Genomic DNA, 27,074 nt, shown 5'->3' with positions numbered 1-27,074 from the left:
CCTCAAGGGGAAGAGAAGGTCTCTGGATCTGATGACAAAGCAACAGGCACTGGCTACTCCAACCCCCACGACAGACACTGCAGCTGAACCAGAGAACCAACCCGTGCCAGTATCGGTCACCCCTATACACAAGAAGAAATCTTGACTATATCAGGAGAGGGTATTTCAAGGACCCAAGAGGGTACCGGTGGGCTTTTGGCATAACCACTGTGGAGATGGAGGAAATTAAAACAGTTTTCTACCTTGCCCGGTCTCCTGGAGGACCCTTCTATTGCGGGGCTGCTGAGAGTCGAATAACAATGGGTGCCGATCGCTACCACAGCGGTGCATTGATGACAATATCGCACAAATCGGGACTCCTTGATTCCCATCCATAAGCTGATTCGTCGACTGGAGAGCCAAGGAGTGATCAGCAAGACTCGCTCACCTTGCGAAAATCTCATGGAGACTGGAGACTAACGGTAGAATATTGCGGCCTGAATGAAGTCACGCCTCCGCTGAGTGCTGCCGTGCCAGACATGCTAGAACTTCAATACAAACTGGAGTCCAAGGCAGCCAAGTGGTATGCCATAATCGATATCGCTAATGCATTCTTCTCAATCCCTTTGGCGGCAGAGTGCAGGCCACAGTTTGCTTTCACTTGGAGGGGCATCCAGTACACCTGGAATCGACTGCCCCAGGGGTGGAAACACAGCCCTACCATTTGCCATGGACTGATCCAGACTTCACTGGAACAGGGTGAAGCTCCAGAACATCTGCAATACATTGATGACATCATCGTATGGGGCAACACAGCAGAAGAAGTTTTTGAGAAAGGGAGTAAAATAGTCCGAATCCTTCTGAAAGCCGGTTGTGCCATAAAACAAAGTAAGGTCAAGGGACCTGCGCAGGAGATCCAGTTTTTAGGAATGAAATGGCAAGATGGACGCTGTCAGATGCCAATGGATGTGATCAACAAAATAGCAGCTATGTCTCTATCGACTAGCAAGAAGGAAATACAAGCTTTCTTAGGCGTTGTGTGTTTTTGGAGAATGCATATTCCAAATTACAGTCCGATTGTAAGCCCTCTCTATCAAGAACCGTTTCAAATGGGACCCTGAGCAATGACAAGCCTTTGAACAAATTAAACAGGAAATAGTTCACGCAGTGTCGTGGTTTGGCCTCAGACAGCAACAAAGAACCACGTGCCGCTCTCTCGAGCTCCCCCCCACACGGGGAAGAATCGGAAGAAAAAGGCAAAACTCGTGGGTTGAGACAAAGGCAGTTTAACAGAACAGCAAAGGGAACAAGAAAACAACAACAACAGTAACATGGACAGAGGAATATACACGCTTACGGTACCACTGCTCACCGACTGGACCCGGGACGCCCCAGCCCGCTCCCAAGCAGTGACTTCCTGCCCCCTCCCCCGGCAGCTCCCGGCTACAGCCTGGACATGGCTCACATGGGATGGAATACCTGTGTCCCTGCCAGAGCCTGGGGAGAATTAACCCTATCCCCACCGGAACCAGGACACACAGTAGCCCTTGGGCCAGTCCGGAGAGGACAAGATGTTAAAAATGTGCTCTGCAGCACAGCCAGGGAGAATGGCCCTACCTGGAGCCTCTGGCAGAAAGCACCAGGAGAGACTAGGGTTTTGTAGTCAGGGATACAGAGGATCCACGGCCCGTTATGCTCCAACAGAAAAAGAGATATTGGCAACATATGAAGGGGTTTGAGCTGCTTCGGAAGCGGTTGGTACAGAAGCACAGCTCCTCTTAGCACCCCAACTGCCGGTGCTGGGCTGGATGTTCAAAGGAAGAGTCCCCTCTACACATTATGCAACTGATGCTACGTGGAGTAAGTGGGTCACGCTGATCGCACAGCGGGCTCGAATAGCTTGAAATTCCCAGTCGCCCAGGAATCTTGGAAGTGATCATGGACTGGCCAGAAGGCAAAGATTTTGGAATATCACCAGAGGAGGAGGTGACACATGCTGAAGAGGCCCCACCGTATAATAAACTGCCAGAAAATGAGGAGAAATATGCCCTGTTCACTGATAGGTCCTGTCGCATTGTGGGAAAGCATCGGAGGTGGAAGGCTGCTGTATGGAGTCCTATACGACAAGTCATAGAAACTGCTGAAGGAGAAGGTGAATGGAGCCAATTCGCAGAAGTGAAGGCCATCCAGCTGCCTTCAGACATTGCTGACCGAGAAAAGTGGCCAGTGCTCTCTCTCTAATACTGACTCATGGATGGTGGCAAATGCTCTGTGTGGATGGTTACAGCAATGGAAGCAGGGCAACTGGCAGCACAGAGGCAAACCCATCTGGGCTGCTCCGTTGTGGCAAGGTATTGCTGCCCAGGTAGAAAACTTGGTTGTAAAAGTACGCCACGTAGATGCCCGTGTACCCAAGAATCGGGCCACGGAGGAACATCAGAACAACCAGCAGGTGGATCGGGCTGCTAGGATTGAAGTGGGTCAGGTGGATCTGGACTGGCAACATAAGGGTGAACTATTCATCGCTCGGTGGGCCCAGGACACCTCAGGCCATCAAGGAAGAGATGCGACATATAGATGGGCTCGTGACCGAGGGGTGGACTTGACCATGGACACTATTGCACAGGTCTGTGTTAGGGATAACAGAGGATGGTCCGAGCGAGACACGACGGAAAATTACTAGTTGAACCAAACCCAGTATACGTGCTGAGAAAAAGGACCTCAGTACTGTTGCTGCAAAAACTATGTGTGTATCCGTGAGAACCTGACCTTCGAAGAAGAAGATAACAAGAAGGGAGTACAGCAGTGTAGTCAGGTATCAGACAGCCGCTGTTAGCAAAGCTGGATCATGAGTCTGGTGAGGCTCGCTGCATGCGCTGGCCACGCGTGCAGCGACTCTAGCCTGTTCTTTTCCACTCAATCCGGTGCAGGATATAAGGGGGGCTGTCTCGGGCCGGGGAGGGAGAGAGAGACATGAGCGCACTTTGAAGATACAGGGGACGCCCTGAACAAGCGCTGTGCCTTGCCTTCCTCTGCGGTAACGATGCGTCTCCTCGTTATCCTGCTGCTCAGCGATGCTACTACGGTCTATGAGGTTGGTAAGACTCTTGAGTAACTTTTGGGACATTTGGGAACTGCTTAGCAAGGCTTCGCAATAAAGCTGAATTCACTGCTTTTTTTTTTCCTGTAGCAAGGCTTCACAATAAAGCAGAGTTAACCTTTTTTTTCCTTTGTGTGGGCTCCAGTTTGTTCGTTGGAATCTTTAAAAAAGAACCGGTTACAAGGTCATCCATGAATGTGAGACATGCGCTGCAATCAAACAAGCCAAGCGTTTGAAGCCTCTTTGGTATGGAGGACGATGGCTGAAATATAAATATGGGGAGGCCTGGCAGATTGATTATATCTCACTGCCACAAACCCGTCAAGGCAAGCGCCATGCGCTCACAATGGTGGAAGCAACCACCGGGTGGCTGGAAACATATCCCGTGCCCCATGCCACCGCCCAAAACACTATCCTGGGCCTCGAAAAGCAAGTCCTGTGGCGACATGGTACCCCAGAGAGAATTGAGTCGGACAACGGGACTCATTTCCGAAACAGCCTCATAGACACCTGGGCCAAAGAGCATGGCACTGAGCGGGTATATCACATCCCCTATCATGCACCAGCCTCCGGGAAAATCAAACGACACAATGGACTGTTAAAGACTACACTGAGGGCAATGGGTGCTGGGACCTTCAAACATTGGGGTGCGCATTTGGCAAAGGCTACCTGGCTAGTTAACACCAGGGGATCTACCAATCGAGCTGGGGCTGCCCAATCAAAACTTCCACGTACCGTAGAAGGGGATAAAGTCCCTGTAGTGGACATAAAAATATGTTAGGGAAGAGAGTCTGGGTTATTCCTGCCTCGGGCAAAGGCAAACCCATCCGTGGGATTGCTTTTGCTCAAGGACCTGGGTGCACTGGGTGATGCGGAAGGATGGGGAAGCCTGATGTGCAGTCAAGGGGATTTGATTTTGGGTGAGACTAGCCAATTGAATTGTATGATGTTAATTGCTATATAATACTGTATGTCCTCACTACTGCATTTGCCATATCAATGGTGCTACAGTAAGAATCACCCAGATTAATGGAGAATGAACTTTGATGAAATCGAGCAAAGTGCAGCGATGATAGAACCGGACAAGCACAGCGATAACGGAACCAGAACTGGCTTCAGCATGCAACAGTTCAACACCACACACCATCTCTCCTGCCCTGAAGGACTTATGACAGATGGAGCCAAAAGTCATGGGCTAAATGAACTCAACGGACATTTTAGAGGGATGGCCCATAGACTAAGGGACTGATATCTGTGTGTATATATCAAAAGACAGGAAAAGTGGTGGTGATTAATTGGAATGGATTGGAAAGTGTGGGACCTGGGCATGACGTAGGTGGTATAGAATAAGGGGTGGATATTGTCCTGGTTTCGGCTGGGATAGAGTTAATTTTCTTCTTAGCAGCTGCCATAGTGCTGTGTTTTGGATTTAGTATGAGAATAATATTGATAACACATTGATGTTTTAGTTGTTGCTAAGCAGTGCTTGCACTAAGTCAAGGACTTTTCAGCTTCTCATGCTCTGCCAGCAAAAAGGCTGGGGGTGCACAAGAAGCTGGGAGGGGGCACAGCCAGGACAGCTGACCCAAACTGGCCAAAGGTATATTCCATACCCCATAACATCATGCTCATCATATAAACTGGGAGGAGTTGACTGGGGGGTGGCTGCCGCTGCTCGGGAACAGGCTGGGCATCGGCCAGTTGGTGGTGAGCAATTATTTTTCATTTGCATCACTTGTCTTCCTTGGGTTTTATTTATCTCTCTTTTTGTTATTTTCCTGTTCATCACAATTTATGATTTTTATTTTATTTTATTTTATTTTATTTTATTTTATTTTATTTTATTTTATTTTATTTTATTTTAATTCAATTATTAAACTGTTCTTATCTCAACCCACAAATTGTTCCACTTTTAGTCTTCTGATTCTCTCCCTTATCCCACGGGGGGGGGGGGGGGGGGGGTGTGAGCGAGTGGCCATGTGGAGCTTAGTTGCTGGCTGGGGTTAAACCACGACAGATGACCATTCTTATGGCTTGGACTTCAGCAAACTGACTCAATTGTCCTTCACCTTCATCTGTTTTTATCACCCATTGGACAGGATTCCAAATGGCAGGTTTCTATCTTCTCTAATTTGTCAAGAGCTGCCAGTGAACAGGCCATATTGTCGCTCTTCTTCAGATAGCTTGTCATATCCTGAGGCTACTCGAGCATGTTGGTAATACCCTGGGCGAGATGCCAAAATCACAATTTTTCAGGCCATTCCATCAACTCTTCTATCAGGCCCGGACATCTCTGAGCCCACTGGGTAATCAGGGCTGTCCGTTTACTCCAGGTAGCACATGTTGAGTCGAGGGCATTTCTCCTTTCAGCATGCAGTGAAATACTGGTAGCCGAGGTGCCAGCAGCAGTTGTGATTCCGTCCCCACCGCTTCAGATGCTGCCCACATTCCCTCATAGGTGGCTAATATTTCTTTTTCCGTCGGGATATAGTTTTTGTCAGCAGCTTGGTAGCCTCGGCTCCAGAATCCAAGGGGTCTTCCTCTGGTCTCTCCTAGTGCTTCCTGCCATAAACTCCACTGGCTTGTTTTGTCCCCTGCTGATGTGTATAGTACGTTTTGGACATTTGGACAGGTTCTTGATGGGCCCCGGGGCAACCGCATGTGCTGCTTCTTGTTTTACCTGATCAAAGGCTTGTTGTTGCTTGGTTCCCCACTCAAATGCGTTCTCTTTTCTGATGACTTGGTACAGTGGGTTCACAAGCTGACTGTATCTGCGGATGTGCATTTGCCAAAACACTACCATTCCAAGAAACATTTGTGTTTCCTTTTTGTTGGTTGGTGGTGCCGTTGCCACAATCTTGTCAATCATGCCAATAGGAACGAGACGGCACCCATCTTGCCATTTGACACCCAGAAAATGTATTTCTTGGTGCAGGTCCTTATTCCTCTTGATCACAAATCCTGCATATAGTAAAATTGCAGTGATCTGTTTGCCTTTGCTATACACCTCTTGGGTGGTGTTTCCCTATACTATGATGTCATCAATGTACTGTGAGTGATCTGGGGCATTGCCCTCTTTCAAAACCTTTTGTATAAGTCCATGACGGATGGTGGGGTGTATTGGGTTTACATGGCAAGGTTTTGGTAGTGGGGGGGCTGCAGGGGTGGTCTCTGTGAGAAGAGGCAAGGGGCTGTCCTGTGCCGGACACAGCCGGTTACAGCCAGCTTGGCAACAGACCCACTGCAGGCCAAAGCTGAGCCAGTGTGAGAGTAGCGAGGAAAAAAAGGTGTGAGAAACAACACTGCCAATACCAAGGTCAGTGAAGAAAGAGGGGGAGGAGGCGCTCCGGGCACCAGAGAAGATATTCCCCTGCAACCCGTGGGAGAGATCGCAGTGGAGCAGGTATATCCCTGCAGCACATGGAGAGGACCACACCAGAGCAGGTGGATATTTCCTGAAGGAACTTGGCCTGTGGAGAGCCCATGCAGGATCAGGTTCTCCTGGCAGGAACTGTGTCCCATGGAGAATCCATGTTGGAGCAGATTTTTTTCCTGAAGGTCTGCAGCCCATGCTGGAGCAGGGGAAAAGTGTGAGGAGGAAGGAGTGGCAGAGAGGAACTGTTAATGAACCTCCCATTCCCCATCCCCCCTGTGCTGCTCTGTGGGGAAGCAAACTGTCATTTACACTCCAGTGTCAGGGGAATTGAGAAAAAAACACGTTAGCCATGTCAATGGTCTCTTGCCAGGCAGCATCACTTCCTTGTGCTTCGGGCATTCTTTTCTTATACGCTTTTTTAAAAACTGTCTTAAGTTATTGGAAAGGAGTTTTAGTAAAGACAATTGGGAAGCTTTCAACATTGTTCTGCTTTACTAATAAGAGCTAACAATTAATCTGGATGATATGCTGTTAAGAGTATAAAAGCCTTTTCTTCTCAAATGACAAATTCCTTTATGTTACACTGCCCAGTAGTGCCTGAACTACACTGTTGTGATACATGTTCAATTAAGTGGCACGCAGACGGCAAAAGCTGATACTCCTTCTAATGCCACAGACCGTAGTATGACTGTTAGAGAAAAGGTGAAAGTACAGGCTTCCTCAAAAGGTGGAAGGTAACATTTAAGAGGATATTCTACATACTGTTTAACAGCTTTTCACAAGATAGAAAAGTTAGGATTTTTAATTTCACTAAATTTTTTATTCTCACTTTCTCTCCTTATTTTCACTTTTTGCAAGAGCCCTTCTCTTCAGTCAACAACAATAAGATAGACTCAGAAAACATACACACAGTAATAAATTTTACCCTTAAACTTGATACTTGGTCATAAGAATACTATCTCTGAATATTTCAAATAGCCTAAATATTTTGATAGACGGGTGAAACTCTTACAAGACTGCTTCAGGCATCATTTGCGCAAGGGTATGTGGAAGGAGAGTGTCTGCTCCTTTACAGGTATCTGGTCAAAGGAGCCATAAACAAGAATATACAGAGACAAACCTGACCAACACATGATAAGGGAGGTTCTGGTTAGTCACTCTAATTGGTAAGGATATGCGGGGTGTGAGAATGTTTATTTTTTCAGGAAAGGGAGGGAGACAAATACACCTTCATAAAAATCTAACCAATTAGCATTAACAAAGACAATAACCAGAAACAAACCTGGTCACTCACACTAATTGATGGGCTATCAAGGAACTGCAGGCAAACCCAGGACTTTGCAACTGATAAAGATGCAAACCTGTGGGTCCAGGAGGGGGTCGTCCAGGGGAAGGGGGAGCAGGGAGGAACAAAGAGGGGGGTAGACAGAAAAGGGTATAAAAGGGGCCAGTCGCATGTAAAATGGGGCTGGTCAGTATGCTTGTCTGGCTGAGCCCTGCTCCTGATCACCACAGTCTGCCCTATCTTCTTATTAAATCTTAACTCTCTCTCTGTGTAATCTCACTCCCTATCCCCTGTGTATGTGTGCTGCAAGGGCTAAGTGCCAGCTACTGGTGAGACCTCTGTGACTGGATTTAGTGCTATGTACTGGAATCAGACCAAGGGTGTGGGCACCCCCGGCCTGTGGTGTCAGCTACTGGAGCAAGTGAGGGTCCTAGCATCAGTAGTTGAAGGGGCCATAGATCTCTGGATCTAGGGATGGTCCTACAGACTTTGAGCCCGGAGTGCCAGTGCACTGGGTCTGGCTGGGATGGAGTTGACTTTCTTCGTATCACCCCGTATGGTGCTGTGCTTTGCATCTGTGGCTAAACCGATGTTGATAACTGTGTGAGCTGACACGGGCAGGACACAGGAACAACCACAAAACCACGGATGAAAGGCAAAGAACAAATTTAATCTCGATACCTCGCAGACCGGGGAATCTCCGAAGCAGCACCCAGGCAGAGGCACGCAAGCGGGGGACGCAGGCACCATGGGGCAAGAGAGTCCTTGATAGCGAGTGAGTCCTTGTTAGCGAGAGAGAGAGTGAGAGAGTGCCCGAACCTGCTGTTCTCGCCTGTATTTCAGGGATTCAAGCAGGCGTAGTTTTTCACTGTGCTTTGATCTTCTCCGACAGCAGGGCAGGAATCTCAGGCATGTTTGATAAGGTGCCTCTGAGTCCATCACAGGCCTATGTTGTCTAACTTGTTGAGCACATAAGACTAAACAACGATTAGTGCGATATATGTGTTTTCCAACACCCCATGTGCGAGTCACTTGAGCGTGTTTACAATCCTCCTTGCTGATCTTCCGTTACTTTCCCACAATAACACACTAATGTTTTGGCTATTGCTGAACAGTGCTTGGACAGCATCAAGGCTGTCTCTCCAAACCCCGCCCCCGCCCCCCCCAAAGGCCAATAGGCTGGAGGATGGGCAAGAGGTTGGGAGGGGACACATCCAGGACAGCTGACCCCCAACCGACCAAAGGGATATTCCATACCATATGATGTCGTGCTTGTGGTGGGTTGACCCTGGCTGAACGCCAGATACCCACCAAAGCCACTCTATCACTCCCCCTCCTCAACTGGACAGGGGAGAGAAAATATAACGAAAGGCTCGTGGGTTGAGATAAGGACAGGGAGAGATCATTCAGCAATTGCCATCATGGGCAAAACAAGTCTGGACTTGGGGAAAATTAATTTAATTTATTACCAATCAAATCAGAGGAGGATAATGAGAAATAAAACCTAAATCTTAAAACACCTTCCTCCCACCCCTCCCTTCTTCCCAGGCTCAACTTCACTCCTGATTTCTCTACCTCCTTCCCCCGAGCGGCGCAGGGGGACGGGGAATGGGGGTTGTGGTCAGTTCATCACACATTGTTTCTGCTGCTCCTTCCTCCTCGAGGGAAGGAGTCCTCACACTCTTCCCCTGCTCCAGTGTGGGGTCCCTTCCACGAGAGACAGTTCTCCATGAACTTCTCCGATGTGAGTCCTTCCCACGGGCTTCAGTTCTTCACGAACTGCTCCAGCGTGGGTTCTTTCCATGGGGTGCAGTCCTTCAGGAACAGACTGTTCCAGCGTGGGTCCCCTATGGGTCCACAAGTCCTGCCAGGAGCCTGCTCCAGCGCGGGCTTCCCACCAGGTCACAGCCTCCTTTGGGCATCCACCCGCTCTGGCGTGGGGTGCTCCACGGGCTGTGGGTGGATATCTGCTCCACCCTTAACCTCCATGGGCTGCAGGGGGACAGCCTGCCTCACCATGTCTTCACCACGGGCTGCATGGGAATCTCTGCTCGAGCACCTCCTCCCCCTCCTCCTTCTCTGACCTTGGTGTCTGCAGAGTTGTTGCTCTCACATATTCTCACTCCTCTCTTCCCCTGCAGTTTTTTCGCCCCCTTCTTAAATATGTTATCACACAGGCGCTATTACCGTCGCTGACTGGCTCGGCCTTGGCCAGCAGTGGGTCCGTCTTGGAGCTGTCTGGCATTGGCTCTATCAGACATGGGGGAAGCTTCTAGCAGCTTCTCACAGAAGCCACCCTGCTACCAAAACCTTGCCATGCAAATCCAATACAGTGCTCAGCAATAAAAGCTCAGGGAAAGGGGGAGGCTGGGGTGGACAGTAAATCCTGTTATCCTCTGTAACATCTTCATCATCCCTTTTCCCAACCTGGCCAGGGCCAGGGCTTCCCTATGGGAGGTTTATCAGAGCCAGTTCTTCCAGGAGAAAGGTTTAGGAGGAGTCTTCCGCTGGTGGGGCTAATGGCATGAGGCCATTCTCAGCCTGATGTGGCTTGGCGGATGTCCTTTGTTGCTGTTGGAGTTCATGTACCTGGGCGGCAAACTCCCTGGTGCTTCTGCAATGCCACCGGGCCATGTCCTTCCCTTGCTCTTACAGCCATGCCCACAGAGCTCCGTGGGTCACTCTGGGGCATTTGCTCCTTCAGTCCATCAGCAGGTGGCACCGGGCCCCCTTGTTCTCACATGGCAGCCAACCGCACCTTCACAGGGGAGGAGGCAGAAACTTCACAGATGGACTGCATCACCTACTTCCCCCATCAGGGCCAAGGGATCGGTTCCTAAGATCGTCCCAGCCATGGTACTGGCTAACCGAGGGGGGCCCCCGTGATGTACAGCAGAAAAAGGGATATTCTACTTTGTAATAAGTAAGCGTGGCTACTTTAGCAATGCACGCCTTACTAATGACTGTATCCTTGAAGAGGAACTGAAAGGCTGATAAAGAAGAACTAAAGACTGATAAAAACCTTATGAAATTCAACAAGGGCAAGTGTAGGGTCCTGCACCTGGGGAGGAATAACCCCATGCATCGGTACAGGTTAGGGGCTGACCAGCTGGAGAGCAGCTCTGTGGAAAGAGACCTGGGAGTCCTGGTGGACAACAGGATGACCATGAGCCAGCAATGTGCCCTTGTGGCCAAGAAGGCCAATGGCATCCTGGGGTACATCAAGAAGAGTGGTGCATCAAGAAGAGTGTGGCCAGCAGATCGAGGGAGGTCATCCTCCCCCTCTACTCTGCCTTGGTGAGGCCGCATCTGGAGTACTGTGTCCAGTTCTGGGCTCCCCGGTTCAAGAAGGACAGGAAACTGCTGGAGAGGGTACAGCAAAGGGCTACCAAGATGATTAGGGGACTGGAACACCTCTCTTATGAAGAAAGGCTGAGGGACTTGGGTCTTTTCAGTCTGGAAAAAAGACGACTGAGGGGGGATCTTATCAACGCTTATAGATACTTAAAGGGTGGGTGTCAGGAGGGTGGGGCCAGGCTCTTTTCAGTGGTGCCCAGTGACAGGACAAGAGGTAACGGGCACAAACTCTAACATAGGAAGTTCCATTTAAACATGAGGAGGAACTTCTTTCCTTTGAGGGTGGCAGAGCACTGGAAGAGGCTGCCCAGAGAGGTGGTGGAGTCTCCTTCTCTGGAGACATTCAAAACCCGCCTGGACACGTTCCTGTGCAATCTGCTCTAAGACGACCCTGCTCTGGCAGGGGGGGTTGGACTAGATGATCTCCAGAGGTCCCTTCCAACCCCCACAATTCTGTGATTCTTCGATGCTTCCTCTTCTTCCAATGTACCCCCAGAGGTGGATGGGCCACCATGACCCCCGACACTGTCACACACCGCCCCACCCCCCCCACGTTGGCATTAGTCATTCTGTTCCCTTCCTTTTCCATTGCCTAGTTTGGTCTAAGGGGGCAACTGCAGCTAAGTAAGCCATTACTGCGCTGTAGAGCGGCTGCTCAGCTCTCTGCTTCTCACACCCGCAGCTGGCCTTTACAACTCCATTCTAAAAGAGGCCAGCACGCAAAGGCACATCCTTACATCAGTGTGGTGCATTTTTCATCATGCCCTTGTAGGCATGTGGTGGTTTGATCCCAGCCAGCAGCAAAGCACCCACCAGCTGCTCACTCCCTCCCCCTCCCCTCTGAGAGATGGGGAAGAGAATTGGAAGAGCAAAACTGAGAAAAAACTTGTTGGTCGAGATAAAAACAGTTTAATAGATGAAGGAAGGGGGCCTACTGAAAGATGGGGAGGGACTCTTTATCAGGGAGTGTGTCCTGGGTTGAGCGACACGGGACTAATTTCTCTTCTAACGCTGGGGACAACGGCACTTTTGGAAGACTCTAGTGTCTGAATTTGTCAAAATATTTACTTTATAGCCAGCTAGGGTATGTGGGATTCAAGGTCTCAGCGTTTTCAAGCCTTGCCAGGTGCAGGGATGAGGAGGAGCGAGGCCTGGGCATTTGACCCAGGCTGGCCAACAGAATTATTTCATACCATGAACGTCACATTTGATATAAATTAGAAAGTTTGCTGCGTAGTCTCTCTCTCTCCTTTGATGGCGGCAGTCCAGAGAAACTCCCTGCCCTGGTGCCGGACCCCTGAGCCCTTCCCTTCCTCCCGAAGCCGTTGTGCTCGCAGTGTCTGACATTTACTGTCCACTGCTGGGAGTGCACAGCTTCTTACTGATGTAATTGGCTGAGTATAATTCTTGTATATCTTATATTAGTGTCGGGATTAATACTGGTTCTTTAGTATTATTGTTAATTATTTAGTCTTATCCTATTAAATCTATTTATATTTCAACCCTCGTGTTTCCTTGCTTTCCCCGATTCCCCTTTCCGGGTGGGGAGGGGTCATCGGGTGATAGAATAATTGTCTAAACGACAATAAATTGTTATGGATTTTCTCAAACCATAACAGAGTGTAGTGATAGGACGAGGGGTAATGGTTTTAAATTGAAAGAGGGGAGATTTAGATTAGATATTAGGAAGAAATTCTTTACTGTGAGTGTGGTGAGGCACTGGAAGAGGTTGCCCAGGGAAGTTGTGGATGCCCCATCCCTGGAAGTGTTCAAGGCCAGGCTGGATGAGGCTTTGAGCAGCCTGGTCTAGTGGGAGGTGTTGTAACCGGTTCTTTTTTAAAGATTCCAACGTACAAACCAGAGCCCACACAAAGGAAAAAAAAGGTTAACTCTGCTTTATTGTGAAGCCTTGCAAAGCAGTTCCCAAATGTCCCAAAACTTACTTCAGAGAGTCTTACCACCCCATAGATCGTAGTAGTATCTCTGAGCAGCAGGACAATGAGGAGCTACATCGGTACAGCAGAGGGAGGTAGGCACGGCCCTTGCTAAGCAGTTCCCAAATGTTCCAAAAGTTACTTAAGAGAGTCTTACCACCCCATAGATCGTAGTAGCACCGCTGAGCAGCAGGATAACGAGGAGCTACATCAGTACGGCAGAGGGAAGGCAGGCACAGTGCTTGTTCAGGGCGTCCCCTGTATCTTCAAAGTACGCTCATGTCTCTCTCTCCCTCCCCGGCCCGAGACAGCCCCCCTTATATCCTGCACCGGATCGAGTGGAAAAGTACAGCTTTGCTAACAGCGGCTGTCTGATACCTGACTACACTGTTGTACTCCCTTCTTGTTATCTTCTTCTTCGAAAGTCAGGTTCTCATGGATACACACATAGTTTTTGCAGCAACAGTACTGAGTTCCTTTTTCTCGACACATATACTGGGTTTGGTTCAACTAGTAATTTTCCATCGTGTCTCGCTCGGCCCATCCTCTATTATCCCTAACACAGCTGTCCCTGCCCATGGCAGGGGGGTTGGAACTAGATGACCTTTAAGGTCCCTTTCAACCCGAACCATTCTATGATTCTATGATTCCATGAAAAAAACACGTGATGCAAAGGCAATCACTCACCATTTCCCATGGGCAGAACGATGCCCCAAGCAACGGCTACCTTGGAAAGACTCCCACCCCCTCCACGTTTTTATTGCTGAGCATGACATTATATGGCATGGAATTTTCCTTTGGTCAATTTGTGTCAGCTGTCCCAGCTGTGTCTCTTCCCAACCTCTTGTCTACTCCCAGCCTACTCCGGGGGGGGGGGGGGGGACGGGGATGGGGACGGGGGGGACGGGACGGGACGACGGACAGGGACACGGGACGGGGCAGGCAGGAGGGCAGTGTAATAAACACAGAAGGCTTTGATTTTACAAGTGTAGCACCTCTCTGTCTCCTTCCTTTCTTGCCTTCAGAAATCTTTACAAGGTTTTTGGTTTAAAACCTAAGTTCTGAACCCCTCAAGTTCATGCCAAGGAAAAGTTCTTAACAGCATTGATTTAGACATTCCAACAGTTATGGCCTTTATGAATGCCTTAATTTATACAATTTGAACATTAAACTCATACAAAGAAGTTGATTCTTAAAGACTCTAATTTTTTTTTTAAAAAGCATTCGAGACTGTTTTCTAACCAATGTGCATCATCAACAGGTTCAGTGAAAACACCAGATTTCTTCCTAGTATGACATCTATAATACCAAAAGCATACTACGAGAATTCACGCAGCATAAATTGGTACAATTGGTACATAGCATCACTTGGTACAATGTTTTACAAGAACAAAATTAAACTTTAACATTAACTGCTATAAAAACAATGTTTCCAACTCATACAAAGCACATTAAAAAGCCATCCTGACACATGTTGAAAAACTACACACTAACAGGTCAGTATGACTGTAAGAGAGTATGTTTCATACAAATGAAGCAATTCAGCAGTTGAAAAACTATTTACACTCTTTCCTGCTATTAACTGGACAAACATACAGGAGTAAGATTAAAACATACTACAACTCTGTCTCCTTTTTTCTGAATGGGATTTTGAGATGTGCATTGCTTATTAATACTGGATAAAACCATTTAAATACTTTTCAAATGAAGATTAAAGGGGCTGTTATTCCACAAAATTTAACATTAAAATACTATGCTTATAAAATTTTTAAAACTTTTTGCCCGTAGATTTCAAATGCAAAATTTAATCACTTTTTTTTGTATTAAAAAAAAAAGAAAAAGCCTCCAGTGGCATCATTTCTTTTCAAAGAGATTCCTTTGGACTTTCAAGCTCACTTTCTTCACCTGATGTTCTAGAAAAATAATAAAGCAACATTAATAGCCGTATAAAGAATTTTAGACATAAGTCTTATTTTAAAATTCATTGACCTGGAATAAGGCTAGAATCTCAGTGTGTTGATGCACATTCAGCAGTAGATGAAGTTTGTAAGACTGAAGCAGTTAGTGATGCCAGCTTTTCTCCTTGAGAGGACTGTCCCCCCACATGTACCACCCCCACCACCACCAATTGAGCTCAAGTCAACATGCCAAGCTGCGAACTGCAGTTATTCAGGATCTGATTTGTATTCCATTCCATTCAGGCATTCCTGAATAGTAAGCCAAACAGTTTTTTACTGTAGTTCTGACACTGGTACCGGTACCAAACATTGGTAGTGTAGAAGATGGAATCCGATATTCTTTTTGTGCTGGAAAAAGAAAAGGAAGTTTGTGTTGACTGCAGGACCATGTCATCAGCAGCGTGCACATTCAAGCTTGTAGCTTCCTTCCGCTCCAACCAGCACTCATGTGTTGGTTTGCTAGAAAACTTTTCACATCCTTCTTCTGGATTTTAGCAGCGGGGTTTTTTCTGCTGAGTTATAAAACCTGAATGATTGCAGCATATTGCCCCAGGTTGTTTGCAGTGACCATTGCAACAATCATTTAAGGTTTACTTTCCCCCTTATAAACACAGTGCTTTGTCCAAACTCTTTATGAATTTTTATCCAGAAACTATTGGGCTTTTTATGCATCCTTACTCTACTAAACTAGTCTGTTGTTGCTTTTTTTTTTAGCGGTTTAGAAATATATTTTACGCAATATTTTAGGAAGCAAGTAAGAAATAGCTGCTTTACGGAGAGAGGGTCTATGTTTTTAATTTGTGAATTGCTTTCTTTAAAATTAGGCTGAAAAACAAGCTGAACCTGCGGAAGCTGCAGTGGTAGCAGCTGCAGTGGCTGTGACTCCAAAAGTAAGCCCTAAAAGAGGAAGACCAGCAGGTAACTTTAAACAGAAAGGAATTTTATTTATTTTTCCCCATACAAAATAACTTAATAGAGATGGTCAAAGGATTTATTGCCCCCAGATCTCCAGATTATTACAGAATATTTCCTAATATGTAAACTTCCAATTTTTATTTTATATAGATATATATTTTTAAAAAGGATATATATATACACATCTAAACTATCCTACGTGGCAACCTGAGGCATTTAGCCCATAAAGAGCCTTAAAATGTTTATGGTTATGCTGGGTCCTCTGAAATAAGGATCATTGTATTCCCTTGCAAGTATCACCTTTAGGAAAGCCTCCATAGGATTCTGCTAATTTAAAGATTATGCAATAAGACCTCTGTTTCACTGTGGCTTCACAAAGGTTTATATTTATCAAAGATGTATAAAATTGGTATTTAAGTTGTGTTAGAATATCCATAAAACAAGTTTTAAAAAAATGGAGGTAGGAAGAAGACTGTCTATAGGTAGAGGACAGTAAAAACAAGTGAAGAGTTGGAGAGATTTTGCTGAAGACATTTAAAGTAAATCTCTGTAGACCGATGGACAACTGAGAAGAAAATATAGCTATTAGAAGCAGCATGTAATTTAAAAGATTTTGCTAATATTTCTGCAGTACTTGTTTGTGAAAGGAGCAATGATTTAATTGTAATTCTTATGGCAAGTTTGCAAGTATTCTTGAAGGAAACGTTTTAAATTTGTTTACTGCTAACACGGGGAAAGTTATTGGAGCACTTAAATATGCTATATGAGCATTTAGTCTGGGAAACAGATAATTTAATACTTTATACTCACCTGTATCTGGTGGCATTATGAAAATAACTTTTAGAAAGCGCAACCATAGTTAGTTCCCAGCAAACTATTTAAGGCTAGATGTGAGAAAATGAAGTATTACCTTAGTACTTCACCTGCTTTCATTATATTTATTATATGAACATTTTAAATATTTTAATGATGTGTGGGGGATTATATTGATCTTTCAAATGAATTGTGTTTATACGAGCTATTGTCTATAAGAGCAGGAAAGGACCTCTATAAGAGATGCTTTGGCACCCTATGGGAAATGTCTACTGTGCAGCATTCTCTCACATTAATATGATGCATGCATCTCTTGCTTAGCAGTGCTCCACACTAACACCAGCAGCACTTCAAACACTGGGCTGTTAGGTTTTTTCCTAACAGAATGTTCACTGGGGATAGCAGATAAGCATATTCCATAAATTTCAATCCATAATGGCAGCATACTAAGTATTTTCATTTTACAGAATTCGAAGGGTATAAAGGTCAAGAAGGTGGATAAACTATTTAGCTCGCTTTAACACTGAAACATGGTGAAATTGAGAAAATGTAGAACTGTGCTGTATACCTCAGTGTGGTGGTAGAATTTCTTGACACTGATTTACTCTCAGGGAAAGGGATGGAAGCTCCATGAAGCTCTTAAGCCTACTACTAATAAATAGGCTAAGTTTAGACTTGCACACTAAATTACTTAATTTTTTTCCTCCCACTTATTGTCTTATTATTCCACTTATTATCCTCTTGTTTCAGGCTTTTTTTTTTATTTATTTATTATCTGCGTAACATGAGGCAGGGCCATTCCGAGTGCACTGGGTGGAAAAGGCACGCGAACAGATGATTTAAACCTCTTAGACTGCTGTCTTAAAGTACCAAAGTGTTGGTTGAGATTTTAATTTTCCAAAGGGATCTCGATTAAACTTTGATACACAGTTCCAACATTTGAATCTTTTTAGAGTATTTACCCTACTCAGTTTGACTCAAGTGTTGCTTCTATGTGTTGACATGAGAAACAATCCTTTTAGATAAGGAACGGCTGATGGCTGTAGACTAACCTGTTCTTTTTATATAATTAGCTACTGAAGTAAAGGTTTCAAAACCAAGAGGGAGACCCAAATTGGTGAAACCACCTTGGCCTTCAGAGACCGACATGTGAGTTGGCTTTTTATACAAAATGCCTGTCTTTATTGTAAACCAAATGGTTGCATTTGATGAGCTGTCATGACTTACTGAGTTCCTGCCCAGCATTTTCCTTGTAGTACTCAGTATAAGTTGGATGTTGCAGTCAGGATGGGTGGACAACCAGATGGGTTAAAAAAGTGGTTGGATGATTGGGCTCAGAGGATAGGGGTTAATAGGTTGTTTTCTACCTGGAGGCTGGTAACAAGTAGAATACTGCAGGGGTCTATCCTGGGACCTGTCCTGCTTAACATCTTTATCAGTGACCTGGAGGAGGCGACAGAGTGCACCCTCTTCAAGTTTGCAGATGACAGCAAATTGGATGGGGGGGGGAGGAGGGGCAGTGAATACACTTGAAGGCAGAACTGCCATCCAGAGGGAACTAGACAGGTGGGAGGAACAGGCTGACAGGAACCTCATGAAATTCAACCAGCACAGATGCAAAATCCTGCCCCTGGGAAGGAAGAACCCCTGGCAACGGTACAGGCTGGGGACTGACTGCGGAGCAGCTCACTGAAAAGGACCTGGGGATCCCGGTAGACAGAAAGCTGACCATGAGCCAACAGTGTGCCCTGGCAGCAAAGGAGGCCAACAGTATCCTGGGCTGTACGAACAGGAGCATAGGCAGTTGTACTGGGTCTGGCTGGGATGGAGCTAACTTTCCCCATAGCAGCCCTCATAGTGCTGTGCTTTGTATTTGTAGCTAGGATGGTGTTGATAGCACACCAATGTTTTGGCTATTGCTGAGACATAGTCGGAACAGCTGACCCAAACTGACCAAAGGGATATTCCATACCATATGACATCGTGCTCAGCAATAAAAGCTAAGAGAAAGGAGGGGGAGGAGGGGCATTCGTTATTAAGGCATTTGTCTTCCGAAGCAATCGCTATGCACGCTTCCCAGGAAGTGGCTGGACATCACCTACTGATGGGAAGTAGAGAATAAATCTTGTTCTTTTTCTTTTTTTTTTTTTTTGACCCATGTGTTTTTCATCTTATTTTCTCCCCCTGTCCTGCTGAGGAGGGGGAGCGACAGAGCGGCTCGGTGGGCATCTGGTAGCCAGCCAAGGTCAACCCACCACAGCAGTAGATTGAGAGAAGTGATTAGCCCCCTCTATTCAGCACTTGTTAGACCACATCTAGAATCCTGGGTCCCCCAATACAAGAAAGATGCCGACTAACTGGAGTGAGTTCAGCAGAGGGCCACCAAGCTGGTCAGAGGGCTGGAACACATGTCCTATGAGGAGGGGCTGAGGGAAATGGACTTGTTCAGCCTGGAGAAGAGAAGGCTTTGGGGGAGATCTAACAACAGCCTTCCAATACCTACAAGGAGTTAATCAAGAAGAAGGAGCCAGGCTCGTCGTGACGGTGCGTGGTGGGAGGATGAGAGGCAACGGGCATAAATTGAAACAAGAGAGGATCAGACTGTATACGGGGAAATACCTTTTCACCCTGAGGACAGTCAAACCGTGGGGCAGGTTGCCCAGAGAGGTTGTCCTGTCTCCATCCTTGGAGGTTTTCAAGGCCATACTGGAGAAAGCCCCGAGGGACACCACCTGAACCATCCCCAGCAAGGGGTTGAACAAGAGACTTCCAGAGGCCCCTTCCAACCTGAATTATCCTATGATCCCATGAAATGAAAGATCTAAGAGTGAGCCAACTTTGTGCAGGTGGAGTATTTGATAGCAAAAACTAAAAAGTACATCTCCCTGAATTGAGAGTTAGGTTCTCTTTTAAACTGGGTATAGAAAATGAATATGAAGCTTAAATAATTTACCGTGTTTTAGCGTTCATGAAGAGGAGAAGACAAAGAAAAAAGGACTGGAAGAAAAGTCCAAAAAACAAGGGAAAAAAGATGAGGAGCATCAGAAGGAAGAAGACAAATCGAGGAAGGAATTTGATAGAAGAGAAGCAAAGAGGGAGACCGAACCAAAACGGAGAAATACTTCCCAAGTGGGTTCGGCATCAGTGTCTGATTCTGAAGAGGATGAAGGAGAACATGAAGGTGATAAGGTATATTACTCTTTATTGACTTACTTATTGTAAAGAACAGTAGTTCACTGAAAATATTTCTTAAAGCTAATACTAGGTCTTCAATTTTGTCTACTAAGTGTCGGAGCCTTGTGTCTGGCTAATATAGATGCATGTCTTGGAAATGAGAAGTTGCAGAATTCCTTTCTGTCAAATAACCTTTTCAATAACTTTCAGATATTTACAAAGAAAAAAAAAATTCTAATTCTTTATTTTTTTAAAAGATGGATTTAAATGTTTTATTGTAGCAAAAGTTTGTTGGTTTGGTTTTTTTTAAATATGCTTACTTGAATGCGTATATTTTTTTGTCCTGAGTGTTGAGAATCTGTGGGGTCTGTGAAAGATAGGAAGCTGTCTCTAGCTGATTATTTGGGAATGGCTTTGGGTCTTTTGGTGCTTGGGATATTCTTCTCCATACCTGAGAGAAAGCGCTAATAAAACTCAGCTTCTTATCTGCATATAAAATATTTGGATTTAGTTACAGAGGAATGCTAACTCTCATCAGGGCGTTTCATGGGCTAGAGCAATAATGTGTAGACATCTAGAGCAGGTAGGTTTAACTATTGACGTTTGTGACGTTCAGCAATCTAAAGACTCCTCTCTTCTCACCCTAAAACCCTAAATAAAAGCAGAAGAAAAAAGGAGGGAGAAACTTTCAAGGAGCTCATCGAAGAAACATGTTACAAGGCCAACATGAGAGAGAACTGACAGAAAGAAAGTGTAAGCAAGAGGAGCAAATGGAATCTGAGCCGTGAGTATGTTTTAATACATAGTGTCTGTACATTGTGGTAGTACTTTGAAACTAAGAGGAGGCACAAAACCTGACAAAATTCCCAATTGGTTTGCGCTATGTTCTGTGTCCTCCCTCCCTCTGCCTTTTTTTTTTTCCCCTAAGCATTATTTAACTTTTTAAGTAGAGAATAAAAAAGCTCTTGTAAATCAATATGTAGTATTGTGGGAGGATGGGAAAAATTGAATCCAGAAATTAAGTGATGTCAGTCTTTCAGTGACTTAGATTTCCTAACAGTAGGACAGAGTTGGTGGGTTCTGTTTAGAAGTATCCTGAGAATACCTGAAGAGAGAGCTAACTCTCTTGTTCCAGCAGGGCCATGTATTAAATTTTAAGTAAGTCTTGAATACATGAGATTGAGATTTATATCAAAATTCTACAGCCATGAATTAAGTTGCTCAGGTTGTGGAATACATAGGGTTCCCTGGAAAACACTTCCTTCTCTGTCTGGCAGTCGGAGGCTATACTATCAGACAGAACAAGGAAGAAGTTACACTTTATGTTACTCCGTCTCTGCAAAGCCAGTTGAGTAATATCAAGCAGTTTGCAGTCAGAAGATAAATTATCACAAATGAACCAAGCATTAGGATGGATAGAAGATCCTGCCAGAAACTTAGGGGGTTGGGACAGCAGGAAGAAATCAGTCTGACCCATTCTCAAGATCTATTCCACAAGTGGGTAAAGAAGCCACCACCATGAGATCGAGATGTTCCCATCCACACAGTTCTTGGGAAGGAGGAAGAAGGGGGAGAACAAGGCAAAATTTCTGGGAATTAGGAGAAGAAAACGGTCTCCTTCATCTGTAACAATAAAATTATAACCTTTCTCTATCCTTTAACAAGAATCTAGATTTATTTACTCCCCCCCTCCCCCCACAAGTGATTTTGTCTCTTCCTCGTCAGTTATTCTTTCTCTAGAAACCTAAACACACTTCTTCCTTGGGGCAAACCTAAACTTTTCCAATGTCCCAAAGACACAAAATTGTTTTTATCGTTTCTGCAATTCTTAATATATATGTAAATCTGACACGCTTTTTGATTTCTGCAACAAATGGTCTTGTGTTGTTTTGGTTATCATGCAATCATAGAATGGTTTGAGTTGGAAGGGACCTTAAAGATCATCTAGTTCCAACCCCCCTGCCGTGGGCAGGGACACCTTCCACTAGACTAGGTCGCTCAAAGCCCCATCCAGCCTGGCCTTGAACACTTCCAGGGAAGAGGCATCCACAGCTCCCCTGGGCAACCTGTTCCAGTGCCTCACCACCCGCACAGTAAAGAATTTCTTCCTGATATCTAATCTAAATCTACCCTCTTTCAGTTTAAAACCGTTACCCCGCGTCCTATCACTACACTCCCTGATAAAGAGTCCCTCCCCATCCCTCCTGTAGGCCCCCTTTAGGTACTGGAAGGCTGCTATAAGGTCCCCCCGGAGCCTTCTCTTCTCCAGGCTGAACAGCCCCAACTCTCTCAGCCTGTCTTCATAGGGGAGGTGCTCCATCCCCCTGATCATCTTCGTGGCCCTCCTCTGGATCCACTCGAGCAGGTCCCTGAGCTGGTCCCCGATCCCTCGAGCTGGGGGCCTCAGAGCTGAACACAGTACTCCAGGTGGGGTCTCACGAGAGCCGAGTCTTCTTTACTTTTAAATAGGTTTCATATTTTATGTACATGTACAAGTTCAAGCATTCTTATGGATATTTGACCAGAACAGTTTAGTTTGGCAACTTTATACACCTGCCACATTTAGACAATGAGTTCTGAAATTTCATAGGCAGAAGTTCTAATGCTAGGTAACTATATATAGGCAATTATCTTTCACTGTATTTACTTGCCTACTGAGTAGACCAGGAGGATTTGGAAAAATTTGATAAGTCTCATAAGTTTCTGTGCAATATGGTCCAAGCTTCCTTTTCTTTCAGCTTAATACCACTCTAAAACACAGAAGAAAGAGTATGCAGAATTCTGTCCCACCTCAAGCTATCTAGACCAGTAGCAGAACATCCTATAGAAGTTCCTTCTACCTACACTATAGAAATGAGTGAAGAATTTCTTCTAAAAAATATTTGTTCATATCTAGAGTGGAATTAACATACGATTATATTTCTGTTAAGTTGAGGAGAAAACCCTGTAAAGAAAACATTAATTAAACATGATTAAGTAGCTTCAAATTAGAAATGATTAGTTCAGTGAACTTATTGACATTAACTCACTTTTTCTTAGTGCCAACTTCATGCTTCTCTTTCTTTTCCTCAGTGTTCTCTCCATTCTGTTGTGATTGGTTGATGTCCTGAATTTCAGACCCTCCATTTAGTGTCTTCACACCTTTAAAATTAAGGGGAAAGAATCAGTGCTGCAGGAAGCAAGAAAAGCAAAATTCTGTCATAAGAAGCATCAACTTCAACACTACAAATGTTTTTCATATAATCTTGAAATCTACCAGCTGAAGCTATATATAAAAGAAAGAAGAGATATTATGATGACTTAAGAATTCAGTATACTTCAGTCCCATAAATTGCGTTATCTAAATAAAATGAGCAAGCATATGAAATATTGCTGAAGGCTACAATTTCAAGGTAATTCACAACACACTTCAAGCAAACTCAAGAACATTTGAAAATTAATTTGAGAAGTATTAAGTGTATGACAGTTAACCTGAAGTTAGTAATCCTCTGCCCCTCCAGTTTTGGGGACTGACGAATGGGTTAACAAGAAAATCAGACAGATCAATACCTGGCTCCAAAACTGGTGCTATGAGCAGGGCTTTGGGTTCTATGATCATAGTTTGATCTACAGGACACCGGGCCTGCTCGCTAAGAATGGGAAAACCCTATCCCAAAAGGGGAAAAGGGTACTAGGACAAGAGGTAGCAAGGCTCATGGACAGGGCTTTAAATTAGTATCGAAGGGGGAAGGGGATAAAACCAGGCCCACTAGTAATGAGCCTAGGGATAAAGGGCCAAGGATGGGGGTGAAATCGGTAGCCCAGCTCAAGTGCATCTACACGAATGCACATAGCATGGACAACAAACGGGATGAGCTGGAAGCCATTGTGCAGCAGGACAGCTATGATGTAGTTGCCATCATGGAAACGTGGTGGGATGACTGTCGTGACTGGAATGCTGCGATGAATGGCTATAAGCTCTTCAGAAGGGACAGGCAAGGAAGGAGAGGCGGGGGTGTGGCTCTGTACATTAGGGAGTGTTTTGATTGGATAGAGCTAGATTCCAGTGATGATAAAGTTGAGTGTTTATGGGGAAGGATGAAGGGGAAGGCAAATAAGGGAGATCTTGTGCTGGGAGTATGCTACAGACCACCCGACCAGGATGAGGAGACAGATGAAGTATTCTATAAGCGGCTGGCTGAAGTCTCACAATTGCCAGCCCTTGTTCTGGTTGGGGACTTCAATCTGCTGGGAATACAACACAGCAGAGAGCAGGCAGGCTAGGAGGTTCCTTGAGTGCATGGAAGATAACTTCCTGACACAACTGGTAGGTGAGCCTACCAGGGGAGGTGCCTCGCTAGACCTACTGCTCACAAACAGAGAAGGACTCGTGGGAGATGTGGTGGTCGGAGGCCGCCTTGGGTTTAGTGATCATGAAATGGTCAAGTTTTCAATTCGTAGTGATGTAAGGAGGGGGGTTAGCAAAACCTCCACCTTGGACTTCCGGAGGGCGGGCTTTGGCATGTTCAGAACACTGGTTGAGAGAGTCCCTTGGGAGACAGTCCTGAAGGGCAAAGGGGTCCAGGAAGGCTGGACACTCTTCAAGAAGGAGATCTTAAAGGCCCAGGAGCAGGCTGTCCCCAAGTGTTGCAAGTCTAAAGGGCGGGGAAAATGGCCAGTCTGGCTGAACAAGGAACTTCTGATGGGACTTAGGAATAAAAGGAGGGTTTACCACCTTTGGAAGAAGGGACAGGCAACTCAGGAGGAGTACAGGGATCTTGTTAGGTTATACAGAGAGAAAATCAGGAAGGCAAAAGCCCAGCCGGAGCTCAACTTGGCCACAAACCTTAAGGAGAACAAAAAAAGTTTTTATAAATACATCAACAAAAAGAGAGCCAGGGAGAATCTCCATCCCTTACTGGGTGCGGGGGGGAAAGTTGCAACCAAGGACGAGGAGAAGGCTGAGATACTTAATGCCTTCTTTGCCTCCGTCTTCAATAGTCACACCAGCTATCCCCAGGGTGTTCAGCCTCCTGAGCTGGAAGATAAGGATGGAGAGCAGAACAACCCACCCATAATCCAGGAGGAAGTAGTCAACGATCTGCTTCTGCACCTAGACGCACATAAGTCTATGGGGCCAGATGGGATTCACCCAAGAGTACTCAGGGAGCTGGCGGGAGAGCTCACCAAGCCTCTCTCCATCATTGATCAACAATCCTGGTCAACAGGGGAGGTACCAGATGACTGGAGGGTGGCTACTGTGACGCCCATCTACAAGAAGGGTCGGAAGGAGGATCCGGGGAACTACAGGCCTGTCAGCCTGACCTCGGTACCAGGAAAGATCATGGAGAGGATCATCTTGAGTGAGCTCTCAGGGCAAGTGCAGGGCAGCCAGGGCAACTGTCCCCCATAGCATTCTCCTGGAGAAGCTGGCAAATCATGGCATAGACAAGTGTACTCTTTGCTGGGTTAAAAACTGGCTGGATGGCCGTGCCCAGAGAGTTGTGATTAATGGGGTGAAATCCTCTTGGCAGCCGGTCACCGGTGGTGTCCCTCAGGGCTCAGTCTTGGGGCCAGTTTTGTTTAATATCTTTATCAATGATCTGGACGAGGGGATTGAGTGGTATTTAAGAAACATCTAGATGTGGCACTTCAGGGCATGCTCTAGTGACAGAGGTTGTAGGGGGTTTTTTTGTGTGTGTGTATGGTTGGACTCGATGATCTCAAAGGTCCTTTCCAACCATGAAGATTCTGTGATTCTATGATTCTAAGTGATCAGCATATATATATTTCAAGAGTGGCTAAGCAGGAGGCAGTCCCAGGCCAGAGCTGTGAGAGGAAGCAGCCACTCTTGAATATCCCTTAACAACTTGAACTTGGTTCACAAAGTAGTGGAGATCGGATATAAACAAGAAACTAAAAATGAACTGTGAGGCTAACCGAAAGAACTATTTTCTTTAAAACACCACATAAATTATTAACTATGGAAGCTCATTCAGCTATTATATTCCTAGAAGTATGCTAACTGAATTGACTTCATTACTAATCTTCTTCCTTCTCTACTCCCACGATGCAACTTGGAAGATAACTGCAGTGTAATTAGTTACTAAAGAAATCTTACTGTATTATAAAGTTAATTAAAAATATAGCACAAACATAGCTGGTAATGTTTCAGTCTCTGTGCTACTATAGTGAAGTCACCTGGGGAGAGTGCGATGAAGTACACCAACACCTACCTGTTAGTTCTTTTTCCTTTTCTATTTTTTTGGTTGGACCTTTCTTCCAATGTTCTTTGGGGTTTTTTGTTTCCTCGTGCTGCTTCTGCTCAGCAAGTGATTTATTTAGTACCTGTGAGAGAACAGAATCTCCTTCTCCAACTAGAAACATGGTCTTGAACTTGTTATAGAGCATTGTAGATTTTTCCATGATAACTTGGCTAACTTTGAACTTCCGTATCTGAAAATGAAAAGGTAAAACAGTCAACTCCACTTATATATACACATATCTACTTAATCTCAGTAAGTGCTATATGAAATTCTTAACTCGTCGTATGCTATGTTTAGACTTGAAGTGAAACATGCTCCAAAGTAGTAAATAAACTCGATGTCAATTAAAAAAAAAAGTTTCCCTTTTGAAGTTACTTTAAATGAAGTTGCAAAACTCACCTTCTTTAGAGTCAAAATCATCTCTGTGTGTTTTTGAGCTTGTTGCATTGTGACCTGAAGGGAAGCAAGCTCATCAAGAGCCTCAATACACCTGTTCACATCCTGTATATAAACAAAAGTCTGATTTGAAAACTTTGTTTAAATGCTAACAATCTTTGGTAGCCCCATTAAGAGGGAAAAAAAATATAAAATTGAAGAAAATGTTGAGTTTTAGTTCCTGTTCTTGGGGAAAAGTAGCAAAAAAGCAAGTCAGACACTGCTTAGATCTCTCTCTAAAGAGATGAGATCTTCACTCATCAAATAATATATAAAGATACTAAAGTTGTAGAAACCACCTGGATACACACCAGAGAAAAAGAAGGATTTGGGACTACTCTCAGTAGAATATGATAGTTGTCACACTAACTCAGTGATAAATACAGTAAAGAAAGCATCTTTGCTCTAGCTCTACAACCAATCTTATAAAATCTTCTAATCCAGGCAAGAATAAGATTATATATCTGTGAGCTTTTATTTCAAGTATTTTTACATTTGAAGTG

The 27,074-nt window shown here is 45.2% G+C and overlaps 2 protein-coding genes across 18 annotated transcripts in view; one reads left to right on the top strand and one right to left on the bottom strand.

Moving 5' to 3' along the window:
• Nucleotides 1–20,686, top strand: part of LOC141735526 (lens epithelium-derived growth factor-like) — a 41,855-nt gene extending 21,169 nt beyond the window's left edge. Inside the window, exons 3-6 of the mRNA XM_074568482.1 lie at nt 15,814–15,907; nt 17,791–17,866; nt 19,681–19,906; nt 20,557–20,686. Of these exons, the coding sequence (XP_074424583.1) occupies nt 15,814–15,907; nt 17,791–17,866; nt 19,681–19,906; nt 20,557–20,679 (519 nt within the window). The 3' untranslated portion in view covers nt 20,680–20,686. The remainder of the gene's footprint in view (nt 1–15,813; nt 15,908–17,790; nt 17,867–19,680; nt 19,907–20,556) is intronic.
• The window catches only part of LOC141735525 (lens epithelium-derived growth factor-like), a 115,148-nt gene continuing 101,047 nt past the window's right edge, over nt 12,974–27,074 (bottom strand). For 11 of the 17 annotated variants that reach the window (XM_074568465.1, XM_074568469.1, XM_074568472.1 and 8 more), the window contains 4 exons: nt 26,536–26,637; nt 26,107–26,326; nt 22,921–23,032; nt 12,983–15,337 (listed from right to left, as the gene is read on the bottom strand). In XM_074568465.1, the coding sequence (XP_074424566.1) occupies nt 15,229–15,337; nt 22,921–23,032; nt 26,107–26,326; nt 26,536–26,637 (543 nt within the window). In that variant the 3' untranslated portion in view covers nt 12,983–15,228. Of the gene's footprint in view, nt 15,338–22,738; nt 22,836–22,920; nt 23,033–26,106; nt 26,327–26,535; nt 26,638–27,074 lie in introns of those variants that run through there. The other 6 variants (XM_074568467.1, XM_074568468.1, XM_074568475.1 and 3 more) reach the window with 4 other exon arrangements.

Source organism: Larus michahellis, chromosome W, assembly GCF_964199755.1.
Source record: "Larus michahellis chromosome W, bLarMic1.1, whole genome shotgun sequence".
NCBI lineage: Eukaryota > Metazoa > Chordata > Aves > Charadriiformes > Laridae > Larus > Larus michahellis.
Note: the sequence above shows the minus strand (reverse complement) of the source record. Positions and strands in the feature narration are given on the sequence as shown.